Source organism: Drosophila bipectinata, chromosome 3L, assembly GCF_030179905.1.
Source record: "Drosophila bipectinata strain 14024-0381.07 chromosome 3L, DbipHiC1v2, whole genome shotgun sequence".
In the NCBI taxonomy this organism is placed as follows: domain Eukaryota; kingdom Metazoa; phylum Arthropoda; class Insecta; order Diptera; family Drosophilidae; genus Drosophila; species Drosophila bipectinata.
In genome coordinates, this window is record NC_091738.1 from 19,240,138 (window position 1) to 19,264,116 (window position 23,979).

General features: G+C 42.0%; 8 protein-coding genes across 12 annotated transcripts; 3 read left to right on the plus strand and 5 right to left on the minus strand.

Moving 5' to 3' along the window:
• The first annotated feature begins 126 nt into the window (after positions 1–126).
• LOC108132560 (phosphatidylserine lipase ABHD16A) lies at positions 127–2,432 on the plus strand. The gene is made up of 6 exons (XM_017251993.3): positions 127–485; positions 554–867; positions 920–1,071; positions 1,161–1,764; positions 1,818–2,085; positions 2,144–2,432. The coding sequence occupies exons 1-6, from the start codon at positions 360–362 to the stop codon at positions 2,252–2,254; spliced, it is 1,575 nt and encodes a 524-aa protein (XP_017107482.2). The 5' UTR covers positions 127–359; the 3' UTR covers positions 2,255–2,432.
• A 62-nt stretch (positions 2,433–2,494) lies between these two features.
• On the minus strand, positions 2,495–3,515 carry LOC108132566 (zinc finger matrin-type protein 2). Its single transcript, XM_017252000.3, has 2 exons — positions 3,296–3,515; positions 2,495–3,239 (listed from the first exon to the last, which is right to left on the minus strand). The coding sequence occupies exons 1-2, from the start codon at positions 3,396–3,398 to the stop codon at positions 2,755–2,757; spliced, it is 588 nt and encodes a 195-aa protein (XP_017107489.1). The 5' UTR covers positions 3,399–3,515; the 3' UTR covers positions 2,495–2,754.
• Positions 3,516–3,560: 45 nt separating this feature from the next.
• On the plus strand, positions 3,561–4,063 carry VhaM9.7-a (Vacuolar H[+] ATPase M9.7 subunit a). Its single transcript, XM_017252001.3, has one exon. The coding sequence runs from the start codon at positions 3,665–3,667 to the stop codon at positions 3,920–3,922; it is 258 nt and encodes an 85-aa protein (XP_017107490.1). The 5' UTR covers positions 3,561–3,664; the 3' UTR covers positions 3,923–4,063.
• Positions 4,064–4,618: 555 nt separating this feature from the next.
• Positions 4,619–23,850, plus strand: LOC108132728 (mucin-2). 2 transcript variants are annotated; one of them, XM_017252260.3, is made up of 6 exons: positions 4,619–4,991; positions 18,041–18,158; positions 19,910–20,225; positions 20,279–20,516; positions 20,577–20,739; positions 20,797–23,850. In XM_017252260.3, the coding sequence occupies exons 2-6, from the start codon at positions 18,072–18,074 to the stop codon at positions 23,473–23,475; spliced, it is 3,483 nt and encodes a 1,160-aa protein (XP_017107749.2). In that variant the 5' UTR covers positions 4,619–4,991; positions 18,041–18,071; the 3' UTR covers positions 23,476–23,850. The 2 variants fall into 2 exon arrangements, with proteins under 2 accessions (XP_017107749.2, XP_070135825.1); XM_070279724.1 differs by lacking the exon at positions 4,619–4,991 and having other exon boundaries at positions 18,104–18,158; positions 19,912–20,225.
• On the minus strand, positions 12,499–13,682 carry LOC108132729 (trypsin epsilon-like). 2 transcript variants are annotated; one of them, XM_043210886.2, is made up of 3 exons: positions 13,293–13,682; positions 12,967–13,228; positions 12,499–12,917 (listed from the first exon to the last, which is right to left on the minus strand). In XM_043210886.2, the coding sequence occupies exons 1-3, from the start codon at positions 13,628–13,630 to the stop codon at positions 12,546–12,548; spliced, it is 972 nt and encodes a 323-aa protein (XP_043066821.1). In that variant the 5' UTR covers positions 13,631–13,682; the 3' UTR covers positions 12,499–12,545. The 2 variants fall into 2 exon arrangements, with proteins under 2 accessions (XP_043066821.1, XP_070135999.1); XM_070279898.1 differs by having other exon boundaries at positions 12,779–12,917; positions 13,056–13,228; positions 13,293–13,681.
• Positions 13,903–15,029, minus strand: LOC122322264 (trypsin I-P1-like). Of its 3 annotated transcripts, none has more exons than XM_043213963.2 (3): positions 14,708–15,029; positions 14,382–14,643; positions 13,903–14,307 (listed from the first exon to the last, which is right to left on the minus strand). In XM_043213963.2, the coding sequence occupies exons 1-3, from the start codon at positions 15,022–15,024 to the stop codon at positions 13,936–13,938; spliced, it is 951 nt and encodes a 316-aa protein (XP_043069898.2). In that variant the 5' UTR covers positions 15,025–15,029; the 3' UTR covers positions 13,903–13,935. The 3 variants fall into 3 exon arrangements, with proteins under 3 accessions (XP_043069898.2, XP_070135826.1, XP_070135827.1); XM_070279725.1 differs by having other exon boundaries at positions 13,903–14,322; XM_070279726.1 differs by having other exon boundaries at positions 14,217–14,327.
• On the minus strand, positions 15,326–17,659 carry LOC108132548 (trypsin I-P1-like). The gene is made up of 5 exons (XM_017251982.3): positions 17,302–17,659; positions 16,971–17,238; positions 16,101–16,907; positions 15,770–16,037; positions 15,326–15,706 (listed from the first exon to the last, which is right to left on the minus strand). Exons 3-5 carry the CDS (start codon positions 16,430–16,432, stop codon positions 15,335–15,337), a joined length of 972 nt encoding a protein of 323 aa, XP_017107471.2. The 5' UTR covers positions 16,433–16,907; positions 16,971–17,238; positions 17,302–17,659; the 3' UTR covers positions 15,326–15,334.
• On the minus strand, positions 16,536–17,633 carry LOC108132547 (trypsin alpha-3-like). The gene is made up of 4 exons (XM_043213964.1): positions 17,630–17,633; positions 17,422–17,542; positions 17,016–17,238; positions 16,536–16,907 (listed from the first exon to the last, which is right to left on the minus strand). The coding sequence occupies exons 1-4, from the start codon at positions 17,631–17,633 to the stop codon at positions 16,536–16,538; spliced, it is 720 nt and encodes a 239-aa protein (XP_043069899.1).
• Positions 23,851–23,979: the final 129 nt, after the last annotated feature.

Genomic DNA, 23,979 nt, shown 5'->3' on the forward strand with positions numbered 1-23,979 from the left:
CATATATTTATTCAAGAATGTAAGTAATAAATATTTACCCAGGTTTATTGAACAAGTTTACCCTTCAAAACTTTCAAATTCTCTTGAGCATAACCTATCCAATATTTTGTTGTCACTTTTCTACTTGATTTCAAAGGAGTCGCACGAAATTAAACATTGAATCTTTACGATTTCGTTTTTAGGTAATTTTTTCTACTGTTTACCGCTTCAAACTTACCGTTAAGTTGCCAGCCCTGGCGGACGAACGTAACATCTGCTGGATTGCAGTTGCGACACCCTGAGCCCACTTTCATCAGTTACAACAAAAAAAAAATATATATATATATATTCGGAAGCAAAAATACACACCAAGCGGCAAGATGAGTTTCCTGAACTATGTTTTTGGACCAAACCTCTATATGGAGTACAAAGGAGTGCCGGAACCGCAGCGCAAAATATACGATGCGGGGGCCGCTGAAAGATTCGGTGAACAGATTTTGTCCACGGTGAGTAAAGTCGGAAAATGTAGTCTGGAGCATATGGAGCTATAAAATTCGGACTTTCTCCCTTTCAGCTCTCGGTGATGTGGTCGGTGGGCTATTACACATCGCCGCTGATTGCAACATTCCTCTACAGACGCGGCTACCTAGTGGCCGATTCCATGCCGGCGCTGGCCAAGATTACCACTAGCGTGGGCCTCATCGTTATCATTTCCCTATTTATGCGCGGCCTGGGACGCAAGCAGTCGCGCTCATACTCCAACATGATGAAGGCTCTGGTGAATGCCAGACAGGCCAAAACCGCTGGGGATGCCAACAGCGAGCTGCGCCGCTTCGACATTGAGTTCAAGGCATGGCCAGTCGATTTTGATGTGAAGGCTCTCACTGGGTAAGTCACCTACTCAAAGCCACTTGTTACCACTCTAAGATATCTTTTCCAGGGACACCAAGAAGCCTGTAGTTACAGCCAGCCGGAAGGAGCCAATCAAGTTGTCCACTTTGCCCTGTGAAGTGATTGCCTATTTGGCCATCAACACCTTCGGGCTCTCCTTGATCTATCCGGGCTCGGTGAAGCTGCTGCAGAAATTCATGAGTAAGCAATACAAAAACCGGTTTTTCTAAATGAATCTGACGTTTGTGTTCAATTATCTAACTCGGGAATTCTTTCTTGTTCTAATACAGGACCAATGCTGATCTCGGGACGCGCCAAGCTCATTGAAGATGACAATGGCATCCGCTACAAAATTAAGACGATCGATTCGAACGACATTGATGCGCTGTTTATTGACAACCGCAACGACAACGTGGGCAATGGCAAGACTCTGGTCATTTGCTCGGAGGGAAACGCTGGCTTTTACGAAGTGGGCATCATGGGCACTCCGGTGGCTTTGAAGTATTCAGTTCTGGGATGGAATCATCCTGGTTTTGCCGGCAGCACTGGCACCCCCTTTCCGCATCAGGACAAGAACGCTATCGATGCTGTTGTCCAGTTTGCCATTAACAATCTGGGTTTCTCAGTGGAAGATATAATCTTGTACGGCTGGAGCATTGGAGGCTTTAGTACATTGTATGCTGCTTCCGTTTATCCCGATGTGAAAGGCGTGGTGCTGGATGCCACATTCGACGACGTTCTCTACTTGGCCATTCCTCGTATGCCTGCTGCCCTGGCCGGGATTGTAAAGGTGGCGATTCGCAACTACTGCAATCTCAACAATGCTGAGTTGGCAACAGAATTCAATGGACCAATATCGTTTATCCGTCGTACTGATGATGAGATTATTGCCGAGTAAGTTCATTCAATTGTGGGTTCTTGAAATTCGATACATTTTTGTTTCTCAGAGAAAACCACATTGAGACCAACCGTGGAAACTTTTTGGTGTTGGCTGTGTTGCAACATCGGTACCCTAACATTTTCGGGTCATCTCAGCTGAGCAAGGCCAAGTCCATATTGTCAAAACCATTGGAGCCTTACAATATCACAGTTGTCGACGAAAAGCTTTGCATGTCACGCCTGATTACTTATGCCTCCGATGAAGGCAAATCGTTCCCCATGCAGATTGGAGCCGAATACTCAGAAGAAGTGCGCAACATCATGGCCGTATTCTTGGTAAGATTTCTTAAATCACCTAACTTACAAAAATGTAACTTACTTATTTTGTTTTTAGTTGCGCAAGCATTTACGCGACTACAACTCTACACACTGCACCCAGCTGCCTGGCGAGTTCTTCACCATGCCGTGGGACATTCCCACCGAGCACGGATTCGTGTTCACCTAAGCCCACCCCGGAGGTTGCTGATGGTGTGACCCAATGTTTAGATATTAGTGAAATGGTTTTTAGTCATTTTTTTCATTCTGACTGCTTATTAAATTATTCTAACTGGGAACAGCCGGGACGCTGAAACAACTGGTGTAAATTGTCTTATATATGAAATAAATGTCACAAGCTAACCTAATAGATCTCTTAAAAGGATTGTGTTTTGGATTTTAATTTTTTTTTTTAATTAAAACAGATGAATATGATACTTTAACGGTATTCGACTTTATTCCTTGATAAAAAACATTACAATATAAAAGAAAGGAATTGACCAAATAAATCTCAGGTATACTTTTTTATGAATATAGTATACTTGAAAGGTGTTTTGTTTTCTTGTATCTCGGCAGCCTTTTGTAAAATAATTGTCCCTATTGGCCATCATATAAACAATTTATCTGTAGGTGGTTAGTTTCTAAATTGGTTACGCTTTTAAAACTAAGGAGCAGCTCAACACTTAGGATCTACGAGTTTTTTTTGGATCCGCCAAAGCCGGAGAAGCCCATGATGGCGGCCATGTCATCAGGCAGACCGCCAGAGGCAAACTCGTCGTTGTCCTCAGCCTTGCGCTTCCGCTCTTTCCGCTTTTCCTTGCGGTGCTCCTTGTATCGGTCCTCCTCCTCCTTCGCCTCGCGCAATCTCCGCTCGAGCTCGTAGTCTTTCTGCTTCTCCTCCATCTTCTTCTTGTTTTGCTGGAAGCGCTCTTTTACTTGGTCCACGGTACTGCGCTCCACCTTCATGGACATGCCCAGGTTCCGCTGGTGCTTCTTGCCATTGATGTGGTCGAGGAAGTTGATGGAGTCCTTAACCACACAATCGCACACATTGCAATAGTATCCTCCAGACTGTGACGTGGGTGTGTTCTTGTTTATAACCACGCTCTTGCCGAGCTTACTATCCAGATCCACTTTATAGTCTCGTCTCTTCAGGTTCTCCCTCTGAACAGGCTCTAAAGGTGGTTATAGAATTATAGCTTGGTAAAATGGGCAACATCTTCTTGCGAACCTTCTTCCTTGGGAGCCACCTGGTTGAGCAGGCGCTCGGCTGCCAGCTTCTCGTACTCGTTCTTGTCCCATTTCCTTCGATGGTCGTCAGGTCGCATAGACATGTTGCTTATGTGCGTAATATATTAAGTAAAACTTTGGAAAAGATAGTAAATAAATTTAGCTTATAAGAGGCGACCAGTGCGCGGTGTGGCCAGCGCGATTTATATGAAACGTACTTAAGTTGTCCTAATACACAGATACAGAGACCAAGTCTGGTCCCACTTAAACTTTATTGATTTATCGAAACGTTAGAAAAATAAAACGAAAAATTTTGAAAACACTTTAAATTACGAAAAGAGCTGTAACTGATTCGTTTGAATTCTATAAAATGGGTGCAGCTTTCTTTCCTGTGCTGTTTTTCACTGCAGTTTGGGGTGCGGTTGGCATTGGAATGCCTATGATGACTCCCAAAGGACCTCACCAGAACCTGATACGTTGTGTCCTGATGCTAACTGCTGCCTGCTGCTGGCTGTTTTGGTTGTGCTGCTACATGGCCCAAATGAATCCATTGATCGGGCCCAAACTGAAGCGAGATGTAGTGGCCATTATTGGACGCGAGTGGCACAATGAAATCGTTGCTGGCTAAGAACTAATGTTCCATAAGGATACAGAAAGCAAATATATGAAGTGTTCCCATATTCACCAATAAAGTTGTTTAAATTATGTTGTAAATAATCACCGCAAAAAAGATTTAAATTGTGTTAAAAATAAATGGTGCAATACTTAATTGTTTTTCTTTTCTTTACTTTTTAATTCAAAGGCAATAACTTATGTTATTTTCCAAAGCACAAGCAGGAGTTTTGAAACTAAACTAAGCTTAAGCTTAATTAAGATTTAAAAGAAATAAAATCCATGGGATTCATATCTTAAATAATTTCAAGCAACTTTATATAAATTATTTATTCTTAGAAATTAATATAATTTAAAAAAATTATTAATTAAACCTATATAAAAAAAGCTTTAAAAGAGCTGCATTTTAATAGGAAAGTATGCTTTCTATATTTTCTGTTTTCAAATGCTTGTTAATTGTTTTCCTTCCAAAAATAAAGATTTTGGCCATTTAAATATCAATAGACTGTTGTTGAAGGGAGAGTCAAAGAGAAGTACTACGAGTGAGCGGTGAAAGAGAGAAAGTCAGAGACCGTTGCGCATGCGCGACCTTCTCTCTTAGGGGGCCCATCGGGTAAACCGGGTAATATGGCGTTGCCATACTGTCATCTAAAATAAAGAACCCACAACCTGTTGATTCAACCATGGAGGTGCTTTTATATATCATTCACAACTCAACTTGTGAGGAAGTGTTTTGAGCCGGACATCTTGAGCCGATGGGAACCGATCCATCGCCGTGAACCAATGCGATATTTTGGTCATATCTTCAGTTAACATTCAGACTCGGGCGCGATCAGTTGGTTTTCAAAATCGAGTGCTTCCCAAAAAAGGTGGCAAAAAAGCAATAAAATAATACCGTGAATTGAAGCACCAGTAGGTGCGAATAAATAGGATTAATCCGGAAGCAAGAAAGTTCAGTGCATTTTTGTGATTGAATCTGGAAAAGCAATCGCTGAAAGAAGTATAAATCTTCTGAAGTGCATTCTTAACAAATGGAACCGCGCTTCGACATCAACCTGGGACGATAATTTATTTTAGCCTACCAGGTAAGCTACTAAGGAATTTACAACTTAATTTGCAAAGGAGCAGGATTCCTGTCTGCAGACTGCAGCCAGTAAGTAGTCGGGAGATGGGGCAGACTCTCCCTAAAACGCGACTTGGGCCATAAACTAGTTAGAGATGCAGTAAAGCAGCATGGAGGAAGGTACAAAACTGGTTACATTACACCGGAGCCCGAACCCAGCAAGGAGGAGGTAGAAAACGATGGCCAAGAGCAATAATCGCGCACAAACGAGCTGGCAAAGCTAAAAATTATGGATGTTAAAACGAAAATGGCAATAAAAAAGGGGGCCTCGGACCTTGGACCTACCCAAAAAACCAGTCTGGGCAATAAAAGAAAGAAATTAGAAATTAAAAAGTCCCTCTACACGAAAAAAAAGGGCGGCAGACAGCAAAGAGCATTCCGACGCCGAATCCAACTGGCACCAAAATGGTAAAAAAAAGAAGCGTTGAGAATAATGGAAAATAAGGTGGTGGACAGGTGATTGTCCAAAGAACTGAAACAAAGGCCCCGGAGAACGTTTTGTTGTCGAGGAGACGGTAGTGAGCTTTCTTGGTGTTGCTTTATATGTCGCTAACCGCGCAATTACCACGTTCATGAACTGGGCCAATTGACAGTTCACTTCAGTTGAGCTTAGTTGCCACAGCCGCAGCCGCAAGTCCGGACCCGTTGTATATCACCCCGGAATAGTGGCAAGCGGTTTCGAGGAGGCGCTCCATTATTTGCCGATCCCACTAGCGATGAGTGGGTCGCGTCCATTATGACGGCAAATTAAAAACATATGCGGTCATTGTAATAGAAATGCAAATACTTTTCGTGGAAGAAATAGTTCCTAACTAGTTAGAAAAAAAACTATTAAAGATGGATGTGTATAATTTTTCGAAAATGTTTGAAACTTGAACAAACTGCCACTAAAATTTGTTCCTTTAGGTGGACCACAATTTTAAAGATGGTGGAAAACATTTTTGAAGGCCCTAGCTCCTAGCTAGTTGAAAAAATAAATAGGATCAGAACCTTGAATGTAAAAAAAAGGTTGGAATTTTTAAAATGTTTCCACTTTGAGGTTTAAGTCTGTTTCTAAATTCAGTTCCATTATTGTGACCAGAACTGTAAAGATGATGAAAGATGTGTGCTTTACAAGCACCTATTTATGCCTATGCGGAAATTGATTTTTAGCCGCAGTTAACGTTTTTAACGTTTTATGGTTCTCGGGCCAGATCCAACGGAAGAGGCTGCGGCTCTCGCCACTGAACATGCTGACCCAATTCGAGGCGTAGCCCCTCCTCGTAATAACCGACAATTTACGCAAATTCCCCCGCGCCAACCGATCCAAACTGACTCATTGATAACTGCAGTGTGCCGGTGAAAGTGCCAAAACACCGACTCCAAACTCCAGGCCAAATGACTCAGCACGAGATATTCGGACAAGGCCGAGACAGGTTGCCAAATCCACATCCACATCCGACTACGAATCCTAGACTAGACACCAAAAAAACACGCCCATATCTTTCGCTCTGTCTTTCCATCTGTCACCAAGGCATCTGGGGTATTTTTTTTATTTTGACAATTTTCACCTCAAATTAGTTTCACTAAGGCAATGAAAATTTTCATTTTTCATTTTTTTTTTTTTTTGGTATTTTTGGTCTCAAGTCGGAAGTGGATCAAAGACAGACAGTTGGACGGCGAAATAGAAATGCGCAAAACCAGATTGAGATTGAAAAATTATGTACATTTTTACGAGCATTTCTCGAGATCGGGCTGTGAGTGCTGGTTTTGGTTTATTTTGATTTCGTTTTCGTTGTCGTTGTCTCGTTGGCTCAAATTATTCATTTACGAGTTAATGAAACACTTTCGCTCGTTAAGACCCGGTCAAGTCTCAGCCCCAAAACCGAGTCCCAATCCGGAGCCAAGATCTCGAGTCTCGTGTCTTTGATCCCCCGCCCCCACACACAAACACAGTTTGGTTCTTCTCGGTTCTTCCGTTGAAAATCGCAAATTGGTCAAAAAGTGGCGGGGCTCATCATGAAATGAAGATATAGTCGTATACGTATCTCGTCTGGCCCAAATTGGCAGCTTTGCTGATCAACCGTGCCGCACGATTCATCTTCTTCAGTCTCCAAGTCTCTCTGAGAAAGAGACACAGTCTTGGACTGAGATAGAGACAGAGACAGAGACAGAGAAACGGGGAGAATTGGTCGAGAACTGGCCAGCAGATTGATCTTTGCAGCTGACTTGGCCAAGAGTTCGTGCCGGGGCGAAATAGAACATAACGCTAAGCTGCGACTAAATTGCATTCAAATGATGTAAAATCGCCACTAATGGGCCGATCTTTTGTTTCGCTGCCAAGAGGAAAGCGACCTCAAATGCAAGAGTTCGTTGCGGTAAAGCGGCTGCAGGCAGTATCACTGTAAGAAATTCAAGATAAAGAAGCTTTTAAATAAATGTTAAGAAGATAAACTCATTAGAAACATGATTTCCAGAAAAGAAAACCTATAACCACGTAAGAAATCCTAAAATTATAATTAAAGAAACATTACAGAAAAATATGAAAAATTATGTACATTTCAGTCAAGTATTTCTATGTAGGGTTTCTAAAACATTCAAGAATAAATTTAATAAAAATTCAATGAACAGTTTTGGATTTTAAAATATAACAATTACATTTTTTCCTGTGTGTTTTGGATGGATGAAAAGCATTTCCACGCACATAGTAACCAACAGATACCGAATAAAATGGAAAAACACTCTGTAGACTGCATAGAAGTCTATGGAGTTGGGGAATAGATCAGTCGGAATGGACTGGAAAGGAGGAGGCGGCACTGGGATGTGCGTGCCGAGCATGTCGATCGTGGCACTAATTGCGATTCGGGTTCTTATCCACCGAGTGCGTCGATGCATACTAAGAGGAAGCTGTCTCTTACCAGGTTGACATTTGCATTAAACATTGGACTCGAAGCCACAAGCCACAGAGAGTTATTCAGAACGTGTTGGATTACCCGCTTTGTCGTGAAAGGAAATTATTGATGATAGCTTTGAATTTTTGGAGGAATCTTAATTAACATAAAAATAAAAGAGTTTAAAAGGGTTTTCCAAAAAAAGATTTATTGGGAAAATATAGCGTTGTCTTATCTACTTTTGTTTTCCATTGTTCGCTGTTTATAACCATGAAACATGCAAGTCTTGGCTTATAAACTTCATTAATTAATTAAAATATTTAAAATAGATAAAAACAGTTAAATTAAATAACTGTTTAGCTTATTTTATATGAAAATTAAATACCAAATTTTCTCCTGAAGAAAGCAACTATTACGGAAATCAGTTTATGTGTCAGACAATAGCCTATAACATTTCTCCAATTATTCAATTCTCAACTTGGCCGGCAAGTCACTTAGCCAACATTTAGCACTGTTGTTAATACTGTTACCTCAGCCTAACGGTTCTCACCGCCTGACTTGACACTTTTCAACTGTCGGTTCGTTCAATGGGGCGCCCTGTACAGTCGGACCTCGATCCGCCAGCCGAAGTACTCAAAGTTCTTGGAGGATGAGTAATCAAGTTTCCGAATAATTCTCCGGCGGGGAGCCCACATGTGGGAAAGAGCCGGTAGATTTGTTTGTTTTTAATTAGTTTGGTCGCCGGTTAGAGCGTAACGGTGAATGATTTTAATGACTCTCCACATGCCTCTCCTTCCCCACAAGATTCGTATGTTATAATTTTTTTTCTTTATATGTATATATTTTTATAATCTTGTCAACTCGTCCCCCGTTGTATCGCAGATATGAAATGCACTTTAAGTTCCGCCTTGAAAGGGGACACAAATCTTTAGATTTTATGCAGAATGCTTCTGAATACCCCTTGCGATTTTATTTGGCCCCCTTATGAAGTGGTTATGCTCCAGTAAGGCTTAGCTAGCTGGAGCCGTTAGACCGATTACGAAACTGCAAATGCTGCACAGATTGCTCTTGAAACGCACACAGCCACATTCACATTGTAATGGCCATAAACAATTTCATTAATTCATTATACAATTAGCTGGAACGTTACTTGGTTCAGACATTCATCGTCGGTGCTGCGTATATCGCTGGGTATCAGTTGCGATTTTAATTAAAAAGGGGATTCTGTGACTTTTGCCGAAAGTGATTTAACATCTTTCAGAAAGATCTTTCAACAAATAACGTGTATACTAAGGTGTTTTCTATTACCGGTATTAAAGTACTATCGGTTTAAAAAACAAAATGTTTTAAGACCTTTATTTAACTTAATATATGAACTTATTTCCACAAATTAATTCAAATGCCACTGAAACTAAGATGTTAAAGGAAATTGAGTATAAAATATACGGGCTTTAGTTTTGCTAAAATAAAAAATTCAATTCTATTTTTCCTATTACTTCTGTCAAGAAAGGCTATTGGTCTTCTATTGGTTTCTCAGAAATGCGTCGGTTTTATCAATATATTAATTATTAGCTTTCCTAACCTTTTTCAGCCAGCCTGTTATGTCTTTAAAAAAAATATTTTCTCACTAGCAGTTCTGTTTATAGAAAGCTACCAGAGAAGATTGCATAAATTTGCAGACTACCTGAAAGAAATTAAGGCATCAATTATGACATATGGGCAGAGGTATCAATGGGCATAGCGGTATCCGAACTCCATAATGAACCGTCCGTTCGCCTACCAATTGGCAATCACTTTCCAAAAAGCAAACAACGGCCGGCGTGTAAATAAATAATCAAAAATGTTTCCCCTTTTTGATGGGACTGCATTGTTCGGATGATTCAATTTGTGTCTTCTAGTGATGCGTTGGAAATGAACTTTCCATTTCACCGTCGTTTTCTGATAACACAAGCATCCATCCCATCCCATTGACATCGATGCTGGTGTCGATGCTCCACCTGTACCTGTCCCGCCCCGCTTACACCTGTCACATTTCACTTTCTTCATCGGCGCGACACTTTGTCGGCCGGCTATTATGATTGAAAGTGGCGGCGGCTGGGGCTGTGAATCTGTTAATCTGGCCGAAAATCGCATCGCTCGGCGAATGGTAATGCCAACGCGTTTCGGACAGATATCGGACACAATGGGCTTTACGTGCTAGCGGGTTAATGGCCGACTTCCGTTAGACATTTTTGCAGCCATCGCACCAGCCAGCCACCATATCTGCCATCCGACTACTGTCCAGATCAAATTCTCATCAATCATTCTTTGACGGTTTTTCGTCCAGCAATTTCTCCGATAGAGAAAATCGGCTAATGCGAGAAATTTAATCAACTTATGCGTGGCCAGCGACGTCTTAATACCCACTGCCTAAAAAAAATCACTTTGTGCGAGTAAGTGTATGTCACACTTGAGAAAAATTTTGAGGTTACCCATAAAAAAGCATAAAGCTTATAGGGGGCAGGCATTCTTTTAAAGAATGGAGTTCATGGTTTATTTACATTTCACCTTCTAATTCACACACAATAAAATTAAGTAACAAATATGTTCTCTGTGTAATATTTTTTAAGATGTTACTCGTAGCTTAATTTGTGTATTTTTTGTTAACGACTCAAGCGACTCAGACGCAACTCAATTTATTCTTTCTTTCTCCGGCACACTCACTCGAATAACATACGTAAAAAAAAGGAAAGCTTTCTTCGGACGGAGCCGAATTCGATTACCCTTGCAGTTAGGTGGAAGTTATAGTTATTAGATAATCAGATGGAATATATATACGGAAAATGTCGGATGTAGTTGGCCATAGGAGCTTCCTTATCTAAATAATTTCTTATAATACACATTTAAAAACCCCAAGCTTTTATCTTCAAAAAAACCATTTATGGCTTTGACGATTAATCAGTTAAATATTTACATATATATATATAACGGATATAAATCGGATATAATCAAAATACAATTTAAAAAACAAATAATAATAAATCAATAATCTCATTAGTATTTTACATCTTTAGAATTTACTAGTCTTTTTTGACTAATTTATATTTTATAAAAAAAACATTTTTGCCTTTAGAAATTAAGGAAGAACTAAGTTTGTTAAGAACGTGTCCTTCACAGCGTTGCACAGTGTTGCCCAAAATTATGTTACCCTTTGCAAGGGTATAAATAAAGTACGTACCGGGAGACGTGCGCAAGTTACCAGTTTTGGTTTTGGCCGTGTGGCTCCGCGCATGCGCATCTAGGTCAGAGCTGGTGGCTATATCTGTACAGCGTACACCCAAAGCGATGACGATGGCGATGGCTTTGGCTCTTAAAGCGTTCTAACTGTCATGGGCGGAGGGTACCACCTGAATTGCCCCCAGTTTCTAGCCCATATACTACACGTGTTCCATATACAATACAATCTAAACTCTAATTGCGGTGGTTTCTTCAATTTGCCTCTTTTTCTGCTACTTTGAACGCGTTTTTGGCGCTCTTTTTTATTAGCCAAATGTATTTCCGTTCCATTTCAATGGGAAGTGGCGGCCCGTTCTTGTCTGGGAGGAAATAACCATCTGAAAACCATTACGGAGATGTATGATGGTATCAGACGAAGACCAGATGGATTGGATTTTAGCCTTAGAGATTTGTCGTTTCTTTCTAAATTTATAAACCTTTCTACAGCCATTGATTTGAATTTTGCATAATCCCCCATTAGCGCTGTGTTCGATTTCTGATGACCCAATAATAAGGCTTCTGAGACCTCGATTATTATTCAAAGCATCCAATTAGTTTCTCTGAAAAAAAGTCAGAGCCCCTCATCAAGACATTCCTAAAAATAACAGAACTTTTACTTTTGCCACTGAGCTCAAAAACTCAGAGACCAGATACCATATACCACAGAACAGACCTCTTGAAGCCATCAACCATCCATCGTTGGAGGTTTCTGTCCGCGGCTTCTCCTTCCCGCACCGAAACTATTTTTACACACACGTTTCACCGGGCTTGAACTTTGCTTCTGATTGCACATCTACAACTATGGCCCATACTATACATTGTGGCTTTATAAGCACCGAGATCTCTTACATGTGTAGATATGACGGCGGAACAAGCCATAAGCCCAGCCCCAACCCCATCCCCAAACCCATCGCATCCCATCTCCATCTCTCCAGTGAAGAACTGGTTTCTATCCCATTCCATTGCTTGCCCATCTGCTGTGTACTTATACCATTTGGAGTCGGAGTCAGAGTGGGTTCTTCGCTGGATCTTTGTTTATGCTGGATCTTCCCATGATCGCGGCTGTTGGGAGGAGAAGTGAAAATTCCAAATTTGTAGGGCTCAGCCACTGAGCGTATCAAAGTGTCGGGGAATTCTCTAATTAAATTTTTGTTTTTTGTTTGTACGATGGCTTGCTTTCGCTTTTTACGACTGGTCATCGGAGAGGTCTGCATTGTGGTCTGTCTGCTGGATCAATTAATTATGAAACTTGTCTGATACAGTCTTTCATAAAGAAGGTGCGATAGGAAGCGGGATGAAGGTGTAACCTCTTTAATTTCTTTCTGAAAATTCTGAATGAACTCCTTTCGTTTTTTTAGCATTTATTTTTAAAGGAAACCTATAGATTTGGCTCACAGCAAAGTTACCATACATAGGTTTACAATTACCAATAACAAAACTAGTCCTAGTATTAGAACCGGTATTGGAACTGTGTTTGGCGGACTCCAATTTTTGCGAATCCATTTCACGAACATGAAGACGTCCGTGTAGATTCCGGGATAATGCGGCTCACCGCATCCACGGCCAAATGAGACAAGCCCGTAAAGTCTTTCATTGCAGATCAGCGGACCCCCGGAGTCGCCTTCGCAACTGTCGGCATCATCCATTTTTGGATTTGAGACGCAGAGCATGCTCTTTCTAAAGGTATGGCCGTAAGCGTAGCATTCGTGACGAGGCTGGATTACAAGATCAACATTGACAATCTCATTGGGAAGAGGTCCGTGCTGCGATGGTACAAGGTTTAGTAAAAAAAATTAAAGAATATAAACTAACCGGAATGATAGCGCCCCAGCCAAGTGCAGTGCATTCTGTTCCCGGGTGCGCTGCCTCTCTGGTCAGTTTAAGGGTGGCCACTGATTCACCTAAATGCAGTGCTTCCTGCAAAACCACCATCCCGATGTCGTATCCAAAATCTGAGTATTGACTGTGAGACGTTATCTGTTTGACTTTCATCACTTGTGTTGTGCTGGTTCTTTTCAGCCTTTTGGGCGTCCCAGCCACTACTACCATATCTTTAGGCTGTAACTTTACATGACTGAAATGGTCAGTGGCCAAATTAAAGCTAGCCAGGAATTAATATTGGAAGGAAGCCTACGCACCCTAAGAACAAGCAGTGTGCAGCCGTCAGGATTATCTTTTTGGAAATGATTGCTCCTCCACAAGCATGATCACTGCCGAAGAACTTGTAGCGTTTAACAAGCCTAAGCGAGACGACGTACTTGGCCAGGTCATTGGTCGTCGGTCGATAGCCACCCGTGATCAAGAACTGAAATTCGGAGGGATCGGAACTAGAGTTATCTGGAACATTCCCTTTGTCCTCTCCTGTGAATGTATCCTCCGTGTGATCGGGGACAGACTCCCATGTGCCATTCGGAAGAGTGAGATCAGTTTGCAAAGCCAACAATATAAAATATGGAATGAATTTTGAAGTAATCATTTTTATTTCATCTCGAAAATTGAAAAACAACAGCTGCCTATTTTAGGTAAATAATCGATGTATCATTTATTAATAGTTATAGTGAAATTATTCATTTAAAAGGAGTTTAAAGAACTGTGGAAAATGCAAACGAAACAGGTTAATGGGATACAGATACTGTGTGGTACATTGATTCATCAGAATGGCCTCTTTTCGTTTTATTCAGCTTTTCTTTTTAAGTAAACCTCCGGATTTCGCTAAATTTGTAAAAAAAAAACAAAAAGCTTCCTGGGGCGATATCAAATTTTTTTAAATGTTTCATACGGTTAACGCGAGTTAAGTATGTAAAGGTTAAAAAATACCAATAATAAGACTAGTCCTTGTATAAGAACAGGTATTGGAACTGTGTTTGGAGGACTCAAATTTTTCTCAATCCATTCCAAGAACATGTAGACGTCCGTGTAGATTCCGGGGAAATGTGGCTCACCGCATCCGGAGCCAAACGAGACAATGCCGTAAACTCTTCCATCGCAGATCAGCGGACCCCCGGAGTCGCCCTCGCAACTGTCGGCATCATCGATATTGGGATGGGAGACGCAGAGCATTCCCTTTATAAAGGTAGTGTCATAGGCCGAGCAGGCGTCATTGGACATGATTACCAGATTAACATTGACAATTTCATTGGGAATTGGTCCGTACTGTAATGGAGTAATCTAAGCTTTAGTTATTGTGGAGTGTAAAAGAGTAAGAAATGGGAAGAATAGGAACTAACCTGTAAGATAGAGCCCCAGCCAATTGCAGTGCATTTCTGTCCCGTCTGCGCTGCCTCTTTGGCCAGTTCAATGGTGGCCACTGCCTCATCCAAATGCAGTGCTTTCTGCAAAACCACAATCCCGATGTCGTTTCCAAAATTTGCATATTGGCTGTGAGACGTTAACTTTTTTACTTTCATCACCTGTGTTGTGCTGGTTCTTTTCATCCTTATGGGCGTCCCAGCCACTACTATCATATCTTCTGGCTTCAACTTTGCTGAACTGAAATAGTCAAGCGCCAAAATAAAACCAGGCAGGAATTAATATTGGAAGAAAGCCTACGCACCCGGAGAGCAAGCAGTGAGCAGCCGTCAGGATTACCTTTTTGGAAATGATTGCTCCTCCACAAAAGTGATCACTGCCGAAGAACTTGTAGCGTTCAACAAGCCTAATCGAGACGACGTACTTGGCCAGGTCATTGGTCGTCGGTCGATAGCCACCCGTGATCAAGAACTGAAAGTCCGAGGGATCGGAACTAGAGTTATCTGGGACGTTCCCTTTTCTCTGGAATATGAACTCTGTGTGATCGCTAACATTCGAGAGAGTAATATCAGCCGTTAAAGCCAATAACATAAAATATGATATGAATTTAGAAATACTCATTATTAATTTCTACTAGAAAATAGAAAAAAAAGCAGCTGCCTATTTTAGGTAAAAAATCGAGGTATCATTTATTTACAATTTTGGTAAATTTACTGAACAGATATATTGTGTGATACATTCTTTTGTAAAAATGGAAGTGTTACCTCTTTAAATACTTTCAAAAATTCAAAATTGACTCTTCATTTTTCAACATTTTTTTTTAACGAAACCAGTACACTTCGTTCAGCATATAAACAAATTTCCTGAAGCCATCTCTACTCGTAATTTCTTAAATGTAACTTGTGATTTCCTAATTCTTACATTCGGTTAATTAAGTATACTGGGAGCCAAGTATCCATTGATTAACCATTGCTATTAGCAAGACTAGTTCTGGTATTAGAACCGGTATTGGAACTGTGTTTGGCGGACTCAAATTGTTCATAATCCATTTCAAGAAAAAGTAGACGTCCGTGTAGATTCCGGGATAATTTGGCTCACCGCATCCAGTGCCAAACGATACGATGCCGTAAACTCTTCCATCGCAGATCAGAGGACCCCCGGAGTCGCCCTCGCAACTGTCGGACTCATCCAAACTTGGATTTGAGGCGCAAAGCATGCCTTTTTTAAAGTCATAAGCCGCGCAAGCGTCAGCAGTCTGTATTACAAGATTAACATTGACAATCTCATTGGGAACAGGTCCGTACTACAATGGGATAAACAAAGCTTTACTGACTGGGGAATATAAAGGGGACCAATAGGAACTAACATTAATTACAGTACCCCAGCCGAGTGTTGTGCATGGTTTTCCCGCATATGCTGGCGATTGGGTCACTTCAATGCAAGCCACTGAATCATCGAATGTTAGTGCTTTTTCCAAAACCACAACGCCGATGTCGTATCCATCGTATCCACTTGCATATTGACTGTGAGATATTAGATATTTGGCTTTCATGACCTGCGTCTTGCTGGTTTTTTTCAACCTTTTGGGCGTTCCTGCCACTACTTCTATATCTTTAGGCCTCAACTTTACTGAACTGGAATAGTCAATGCCAAATTAAGACTAGGCAGGCACTAATAGCAGAAGAAAGCCTACGTACTTTGGGAAGAAGCAGTGTGCAGCCGTCAGGATAATCTTGTTGGAAATGATGGATCCTCCACAAAAGTGATCACTGCCGAAGAACTTGTAGCGTTCAACAAGCCTAATCGAGACGACGTACTTGGCCAGCTCATTGGTCGTCGGTCGATAGCCACCCGTGATCAAGAACTGAAATTCCGAGGGATCGGAACTAGAGTTATCTGGGACGTTCCCTTTTGTCGGGAATATGCCCTCCGTGGGATCGGTGACAGAGTCCCGTGTTACATTTGAGAGAGTAATCTCAGTCTGTAAAGCCAAAAACACAAAATATGGTATGAATTTTGAAGAACTCATAATTAATTTAAGCAAAACAACAGGTGCCTACTTGACGTTAAAAATCAAGGCGTCATTTATTTACAATTTCACAATTTTGTAATTTCCTAATTCTTACATATGGCTAACGTGCGCTAAGTATCCATTGATTAACAATTGCTATTAACAAGACTAGTCCTGGTATAAGAACGGGTATTGGAACTGTGTTTGGCGGACTCAAATCGTTCATAATCCATTTCAAGTACAAGTAGACGTCCGTGTAGATTCCGGGGAAACGCGGCTCACCGCATCCACGGCCAAACGAGACAATGCCGTATACTTTTCCATCGCAGATCAACGGACCCCCGGAGTCGCCCTCGCAACTGTCGGAATCATCGTAACTTGGATTTGCGACGCAAAGCATGCCCCCTTGAAAGGAATAGCCATAAGCGTCACATTTGTCACGAGACAGAATAACAAGATTAACATTGACAATCTCATTGGGAACAGGTCCGTACTGCAATGGGTAAATAAAGCTTTAGTTTCTGGGGAATACGAAAGGGGTCGAATAGGATCTAACGTTAATTACAGCCCCCCAGCCAAGTGTAGTGCATTGTTTTCCCACCCTTGCTGGCGATGGGGTCAGTTCAATGGAGTCCACGTAAGCATTGAAATACAGTGAACCCTCCAAAATCACAAGGCCGATGTCGTATGCCATGGACCAACTTCCATATTGACTGTGAGCTATTAGATATTTGGCTTTCATCACCTGCGTCGCGGTGGTTTTTCTCATCCTTTTGGGCGTTCCTGCTACTACTACTATATCGCTTGGATTCAACTTCCATGAACTGGAATAGTTAAAGCCAAATTAAAACTAGGCAGACACTAATATCAGAAGAAAGCCTACGTACTTTAAGAACAAGCAGTGTGCAGCCGTCAGGATTAAATTTTTGGAAATGATTGCTCCTCCACAAAAGTGATCACTGCCGAAAAACTTGTAGCGTTCAACAAGCCTAATTGAGACGACGTACTTTGCCAGGTTATTGGTCCTGGGCCGATAGCCACCCGTGATCAAGAACTGAAAGTCCGAGGGATCGGAACTAGAGTTATCTGGGACGTTCCCTTTCGTCGAGAATATGTCCTCCGTGGGATCTGTGACAGAGGTCCATGTTACATTTGAGAGAGTGATTTCAGTCTGTAAAGTCAAAAATATAAAATACACAATGAATTTTGAAGTACTCATTTTAATTTCTACTCGATAAAAGAAAAACAACAGGTGCCTATTTGAGGTAAAAAAAATCGAAGCATCTTTTATTTATAGTTTCGGAGAAATTGTTCAAAAAATGACTTTGAAGAACTGTGGAAAATGCAAATCAAACCGGTTAATGGTATACATAAATCATTGCAATTGTTTGCAGTTCTTTTTCCTCGTTTCCTTGGCGAAAAGTGAGAATTTTCGTTTGGATAATGGGCTGGCAAACAGGATTAGCCGGTTCTCCGGCATGTTGGCCCATTAGCGACTTTTCTCGATCCCAAGAACGGATCACTCATCACAACGAGCTCCCGAGTGGGCCCGAAAGAAAGCAACTATCAACGAAAGTGAAGCAACAACAAAGCTAACAATAGTCCAAAAAATTTCGTGTTTTTCAGTGCCCGCGATTTGAATTGTAACGTCGAAACAATGGACACCGTCTATGGAACGAAGAAGTACTTCCAGAGCCTGTCCGGCGTGAGTGACATATACAGGGCCCAGACATGCCGACAAATGGTGAGTAATCCTCCTCGTTTATCACTCGTACAATAGACTTAACGGTTATACAATCCGATGAATTCATTAGCATATTCAGAATCTGGGTCTCCTAGAAGAATAGAATCGGGACTATTTCTCGCCTCCAAAATATTCTTTTTTCTTTTAAATTGTTACATCAACTTTGGTCGGTTTTGTTGTGTGTTACATGGAACACCATGCTTATGTATATTTATTTATTTGACTATTTGTTTGGGATGCGAGTCTCGGAATCGGAGTGTTTGCATTCCTCATATTCACCAGCAGGCATTGTGTATAAAAAGATACAAAGATACTGATATACACAGACACATAGGTACGACGAGTAACTAGTGAGCAAACATGCCAGCTGAACGTTCTAAAAGGTGAATGACTTTCTCTGGCAGAGACGCACCGAAGAAAGAGGAAGCCAGAGAGAAAAAAAGAGAGGAAGAGAACGCAGAAGAAGGCAGTCGTAATACGAGAATTTGGCCCGCAGAGCTGGCAGAGGGGGTTTTTGCGGAAAGGAAGCCCCATGGGCTACCAAGGGAAGTGCCCTCCAGCAAACCAATGTTAAATGGTAATCAAGAAACAATCAAACTTTCCCATAGGCCCCTCGGGAATCTATCTGTAGAAATGCAATTATAGCTGTGGTTCAGATAATAGCTCCAAGGTTGGAGTTTTAAATTTAATAATTAAGTTTAAAAACAAAAACAATTAATTATTTTGTATCATTGACCACATTTTTGAGTTGCATTTTTAGTTTGTGTCATCAATTTCGCTGAAAAAATCAAAAGACTTAAGCAAAAAACTTGATTTTTAAAATGTGATAACATTGAGTATTTTATATTAAATAAAATATTTAAAATATGTTTTTTTTTTACAAAGAAAAATATAATAGCTTTCATGCTCTTTTGCATTATTTTCATTGAATTTCGTGCAAAAATCGAAAGACTTAAGCAAAAAACTTGATTTTTGAAATTTGATAAAAATGATGTAGTGTCCAAAAAACTTTGATTTAATGTATTTTAGATTAAATAAAATATTTAAAATATATATATTTTTTACAAAGAAAGATATAAAAGCTTTAATGCACTTTTGCATTATTTTTATTGAATTTTTTTGTTGAATTTATTGAATTGAAAGACAAATTACAAAAACAAAAACGAATTTGAAATATTAACTAATTAAAAAAAATTTAAATAAATCTTTTTGTATAAAAGTTTAATTCGATAAAAGACAAATTCAACCATAATAGCACATAGAAAGAGTTTAAAATAATGTAAAATCCAGGGAATGGCAAAAGTTATTCCTAATTAAAGCTGCAAGTGGCTCTTATGCTGATCAGAAACATTGCATGGGAACTTTTTGATGTTCTGACCAGGTGCAATGACTTTGAGCTCTACGCCCCAGGCTAATTAAATGCGTTTTCCCAGAACTCTTAATGAGATGCATTAACAAATCATGAAAAGTGCTCAGTTGCGATAGTGATTCTGACATAACGCTGGGAAAGTTTCGGGTGGAAGTTTGCGGTTCTTTGCCATCCGACAAATTGAGCTCAAGTAGGGGCCGTTAGGAGCCAACTTCCGTAATCTAGATTGGGGACTGGCGGCCACAAAAGAAAGTGGCCGAAGGGTCGAGAAAGCTGTGCGACTTTTGGCGGCTAATTATCTAATTACCGGCTATCGGGATCGATCGACCTGGCATACTTTGGAAACCCACTTATGAACATCTGTCATCTTGCTTCTTTGCAGAGTGCGGACTACACTTACCAGAACACTATTGGCCGGAGGTCGCAGCTCGGGGCCTATTATCACATGAACAAGCAGCCCTCGTACACCAATGAGCACAGCTTGAACAGTCAGTATGGCTACAACACCTGGGGAATCTGGCGTGATGGCAGGAACATTGCCCCCTCCACGTTCTCGGCCAAAACACACACCCAATACCCGAAGAACCGATCCTTCTCCATCATCCTGACCACGGCAGCTTTTATCGTTCTGTTGGCAGTGATCTCGATCGCCGGACTGGCATTTTATTTCAGTTCCATAAAGTCTACACTGGAAGATCGTGAGTCTTAAAACACAACTATGAAGGTCTATATCTAATGTCTTTCTATCCAGCAATCATGGGTTTCGAGGGCTCTTTCCGCATCGCCAAGGGAGATCTCTATTCCACGGGCCTCAAGTACAACCACACAACCACGTATAAGCAAAAAATAGACTTTTACAAGAGATTCGTGGAGCGAGCCATGATGGATAATGGACTGCAGCCGCTGCGAGCCGATGTGTGGGGATTTGGCGAGGGTCCTCTTATCAAGGTCTCGTTCCGGGTATTCCTGGATGTCCGCAAGTTGCCACAGTAAGATTAAATAAAGATTATTTATTCTTGTTGGATTCCTAAATATTTACTTAATTTCAGAAACATTCTGAGTGTGGAGGAGTACATTAAAGAATCGCTGTTCCTAGAAACCTCTGCCACCAAGTCATTGTACCGTTCTTTGAGAATTGATACGGAGTCTGTGGAGATCAAGAGGATAATGGACGAGCAAGTGGTGCGATCTGCTGCTATACTGAAGGAAGCCGTAAGTTTTAAATGAAAAACCTTGCAAAATTCAATTAAAAACATTAATCGATTACAGCAAACGGTTCCGACTAGTCAAACCCAATTGGAAAAGCGCCTTATGAAGAAGGGCAGTACCCCGCCACCATCTCCACTTCATCCAAAGCCCCTGGGCGGTAACACCACGCCCAAGCCAAAGAATCCTTTAGTGCGTACCCATTCCGCCGATGATGAGCCCGACATAGATGTGGAGAACGCTCCTGTAATTCAGGGCTCCTTTGAGGGTTCGTTTGAGATCACCAAGACGGATGCGGACATCGCCAGGAAGAAGACGCCACCAACTCGAGCTTACCAGAGCACCAGCAGCACCTTGCCACCCAAATCAATTGCTGTGACACCATACTCCCTAAGGGTGAAGCCTAAGAAGCCCAGTATCGAAAAGCTCACCACGGTGCTGCCCCAAAAGGTGCCGACTGCAGCTCCCACTACCAGTACACGAGCAACCACTAAGGCCACCAAACCATCTACCACCACCCGCAGGACGACTAGTTCTACATCAAGCACTACAACTACCACAACGACTACCACCACAACTCCCAAGCCAACTACAACTACGGAGGCCACAACGACCACAACAACAACCACGTCTACAACTACTCCTGCTCCGCCGGCAACTACCACACGACCTGTCGCCACAACTACGACCTTCACCTATCCGCCAGTGAATCCACCTTCACCGGCTCCAGCTGCATCTCTGCCAAAATTGGACGCCAATTTGTTCACCACATTCCCCATTTTGGACACGCAGCCCTGGCGACCAATGCATCGGGAGGTACCAGAGCTTCTGCCAGGTCCTCCACCAGCTTTTCCAACCAAAATGCTGCCTGGAGGCGTGACCACGCCCACTGTTAACCACATACCCCAGCGGAGGATAGATGAGTTTGAGCTGCCATTCATCGGGGACAATCCAACTCCTCCGACGGCAGCTGTAGCACCCGTGACGATAGATCCTTACAGCCTGGGTTTCCTAAATCCTGGAGTGCGAGTCCAAGAGGCAAAGCCCCATCCAGTACAGCAGCCACAACAGGAACAGGACATGCTTTTCTATCACAACTTTGGCAGTCCTATTTTTATGCCAGGCACCGAGAATATAGAACGATTGGGAGGAGCCCTGGTGGAACCACATCCATTGCCTGTACCCCTCATAGATGATGTCATCATACCACCATTTAAGCCCATAGATCCTACGATTGGAGCCGGCGAAAAGCTGCCCTTTAATCTGGATGCCAGTAACGAACGATTTGAGCACTTGGGCGGAGGAGTCATTGCCAAGAAGCCACTGGATAAGATCGAGAAGAAAGAACCGCAAGTGAAGAAGGAGCCTCAGGTTAATGAGGGTTCTGAGAAGAAGGAAGAGACCAAGCAGGAAGAGCTTAAGACTGTGCCTCTTGATAAAAAGGAACCAAATTCGCCTTCCACCACGCCGAAAAGTAAAAAGGATACTCTTGAAAAGATTGGAAGTACCACCCCCGCAAAGATAGCGGCCAGTAGCTCTCCCAAGCCCACCAAGGCTCCGTCTTTGCCGTCTCTGAAGCCCACGGATAACTCCGTGCTGGCCGACACAATTGGAGAATTTTTCATGGAGCTGCTGAATTTACCTAAAGAGGACAACGCCACCGCCACTCCAAAGCCAACTGAAGATGCTATTGAATCCCGGATAGAGCCCGAGGAAGCTGAGACCCCAAAGATTCCCACTGGCAACAAGTCAAAGCCCAACTTCATGAACCTTAAGGAGATTATTCTGCAAAGGAATACTCCATCAGCGATTTTGTCCAATGCCACATCTGATCAGGAATTTACAACAACAACACCAACCACAACCACTACGACAACGGAGGAACCAAAAACCACAAAGAAGAACCGCATTCGCACCACCAGCGAACGTCCAACCATGCTGGATGACTCCAATCTGTTCCCCTCGCACTCCAAGTGGGAATTCGTGAACAGCTCTTCAGCGCAGGGATTCGGGCACAATGGAAACATGAGGAAGGTGTTTAACCAGACACTTCAAGCTTGGGTTTCAGAGGATATTGACAAGTCTGAAAACTTCACGCTGGACGACATCAAGACCAGGATCAATAACGCCAGCAACATTCAGGATATATCCTTGATCTTTGACACACTGGCCTCTAAGCTGGGGATTACACCGAGCGTGCCCACCAAGTTCCCGCCTTTTTCGCAGAACAAGCTGAAGCATCCGCCTAAGGAGGACATCCGAAGACCCGCGTCGACTACTTCGACCACCACGGAAGCAGCGGTACCGTTAGTTAGGGAATCTAATCTGCCCATAGAGCGGGAGCCCTTCATCAAGCCCATGTCTAGTTTTATTGAGGATGGTTCTTCGGAAGTTCTGGGCGCAGCTATTCCCGTCGTGGGTGAAGCAGAGGTGGAAGTAGTAGATCCTCAGAAGTACGAGGAGATGCTGATCTCGCAGTTTGCCTCCAGTACTACGGAGCCCAGTATGCATCGTCTGGTGACGTTGCTCCCAGTGAGATCCAATTCCGGAATTCGCACCTACCGCCCACCCACTGAGGATCTGGAGACGCAGCGCAGCAGCCAGAGTGGAGAGGCTGCGGCTCCGCTTCCCGGAAAGATCAGTATCCGGCGTAAAGGCAACCTCAATCAGAGCCGGAGATTCGGCCCACCACCCGCGGAGGCTGTGGTCAAGGGTGGCATCCAGGTGACGGTGAAGAAGTGATCATACAGTCGGCCAAATAGCTTCACCATGAGATTAACGGCGGAGACACGTTCTACTCTAGATCCCAATGAGTTAGCCTAGAAAACTATTCCGTAGTCTTAAGTAGGGAATATTATTTAGTTAGGACCTATCGAAAGAGAACGAAATCTTGTTCGAAAATTGTTTTCCCTTGAATTGAAACAATTTTGGAATGACAATTCCGTTTACAGAAGGCTATCGTTGGCCAATCCTCAGTATTTAAGTCTATCATCATTCCATTCATTGTTTAAGTATCGAATAATTAATTTATATACGATCCTGCGATTTACGAACATTATTTTTTGTCAGTTGTATGCGAATTTTATGTTAATGTTAGCTCTGGATGTTTCAATCGGAGAGTAGCTTTAGTAATTATCTTAATTCGATCATTAAATAAATGTGAATAATTTTTTTATATTGAAAGACTTTTTTTTAAACTGGAATTTTAAAGTTGGGAAAACTAGTAAGTAGTTTTACTTTTATCTG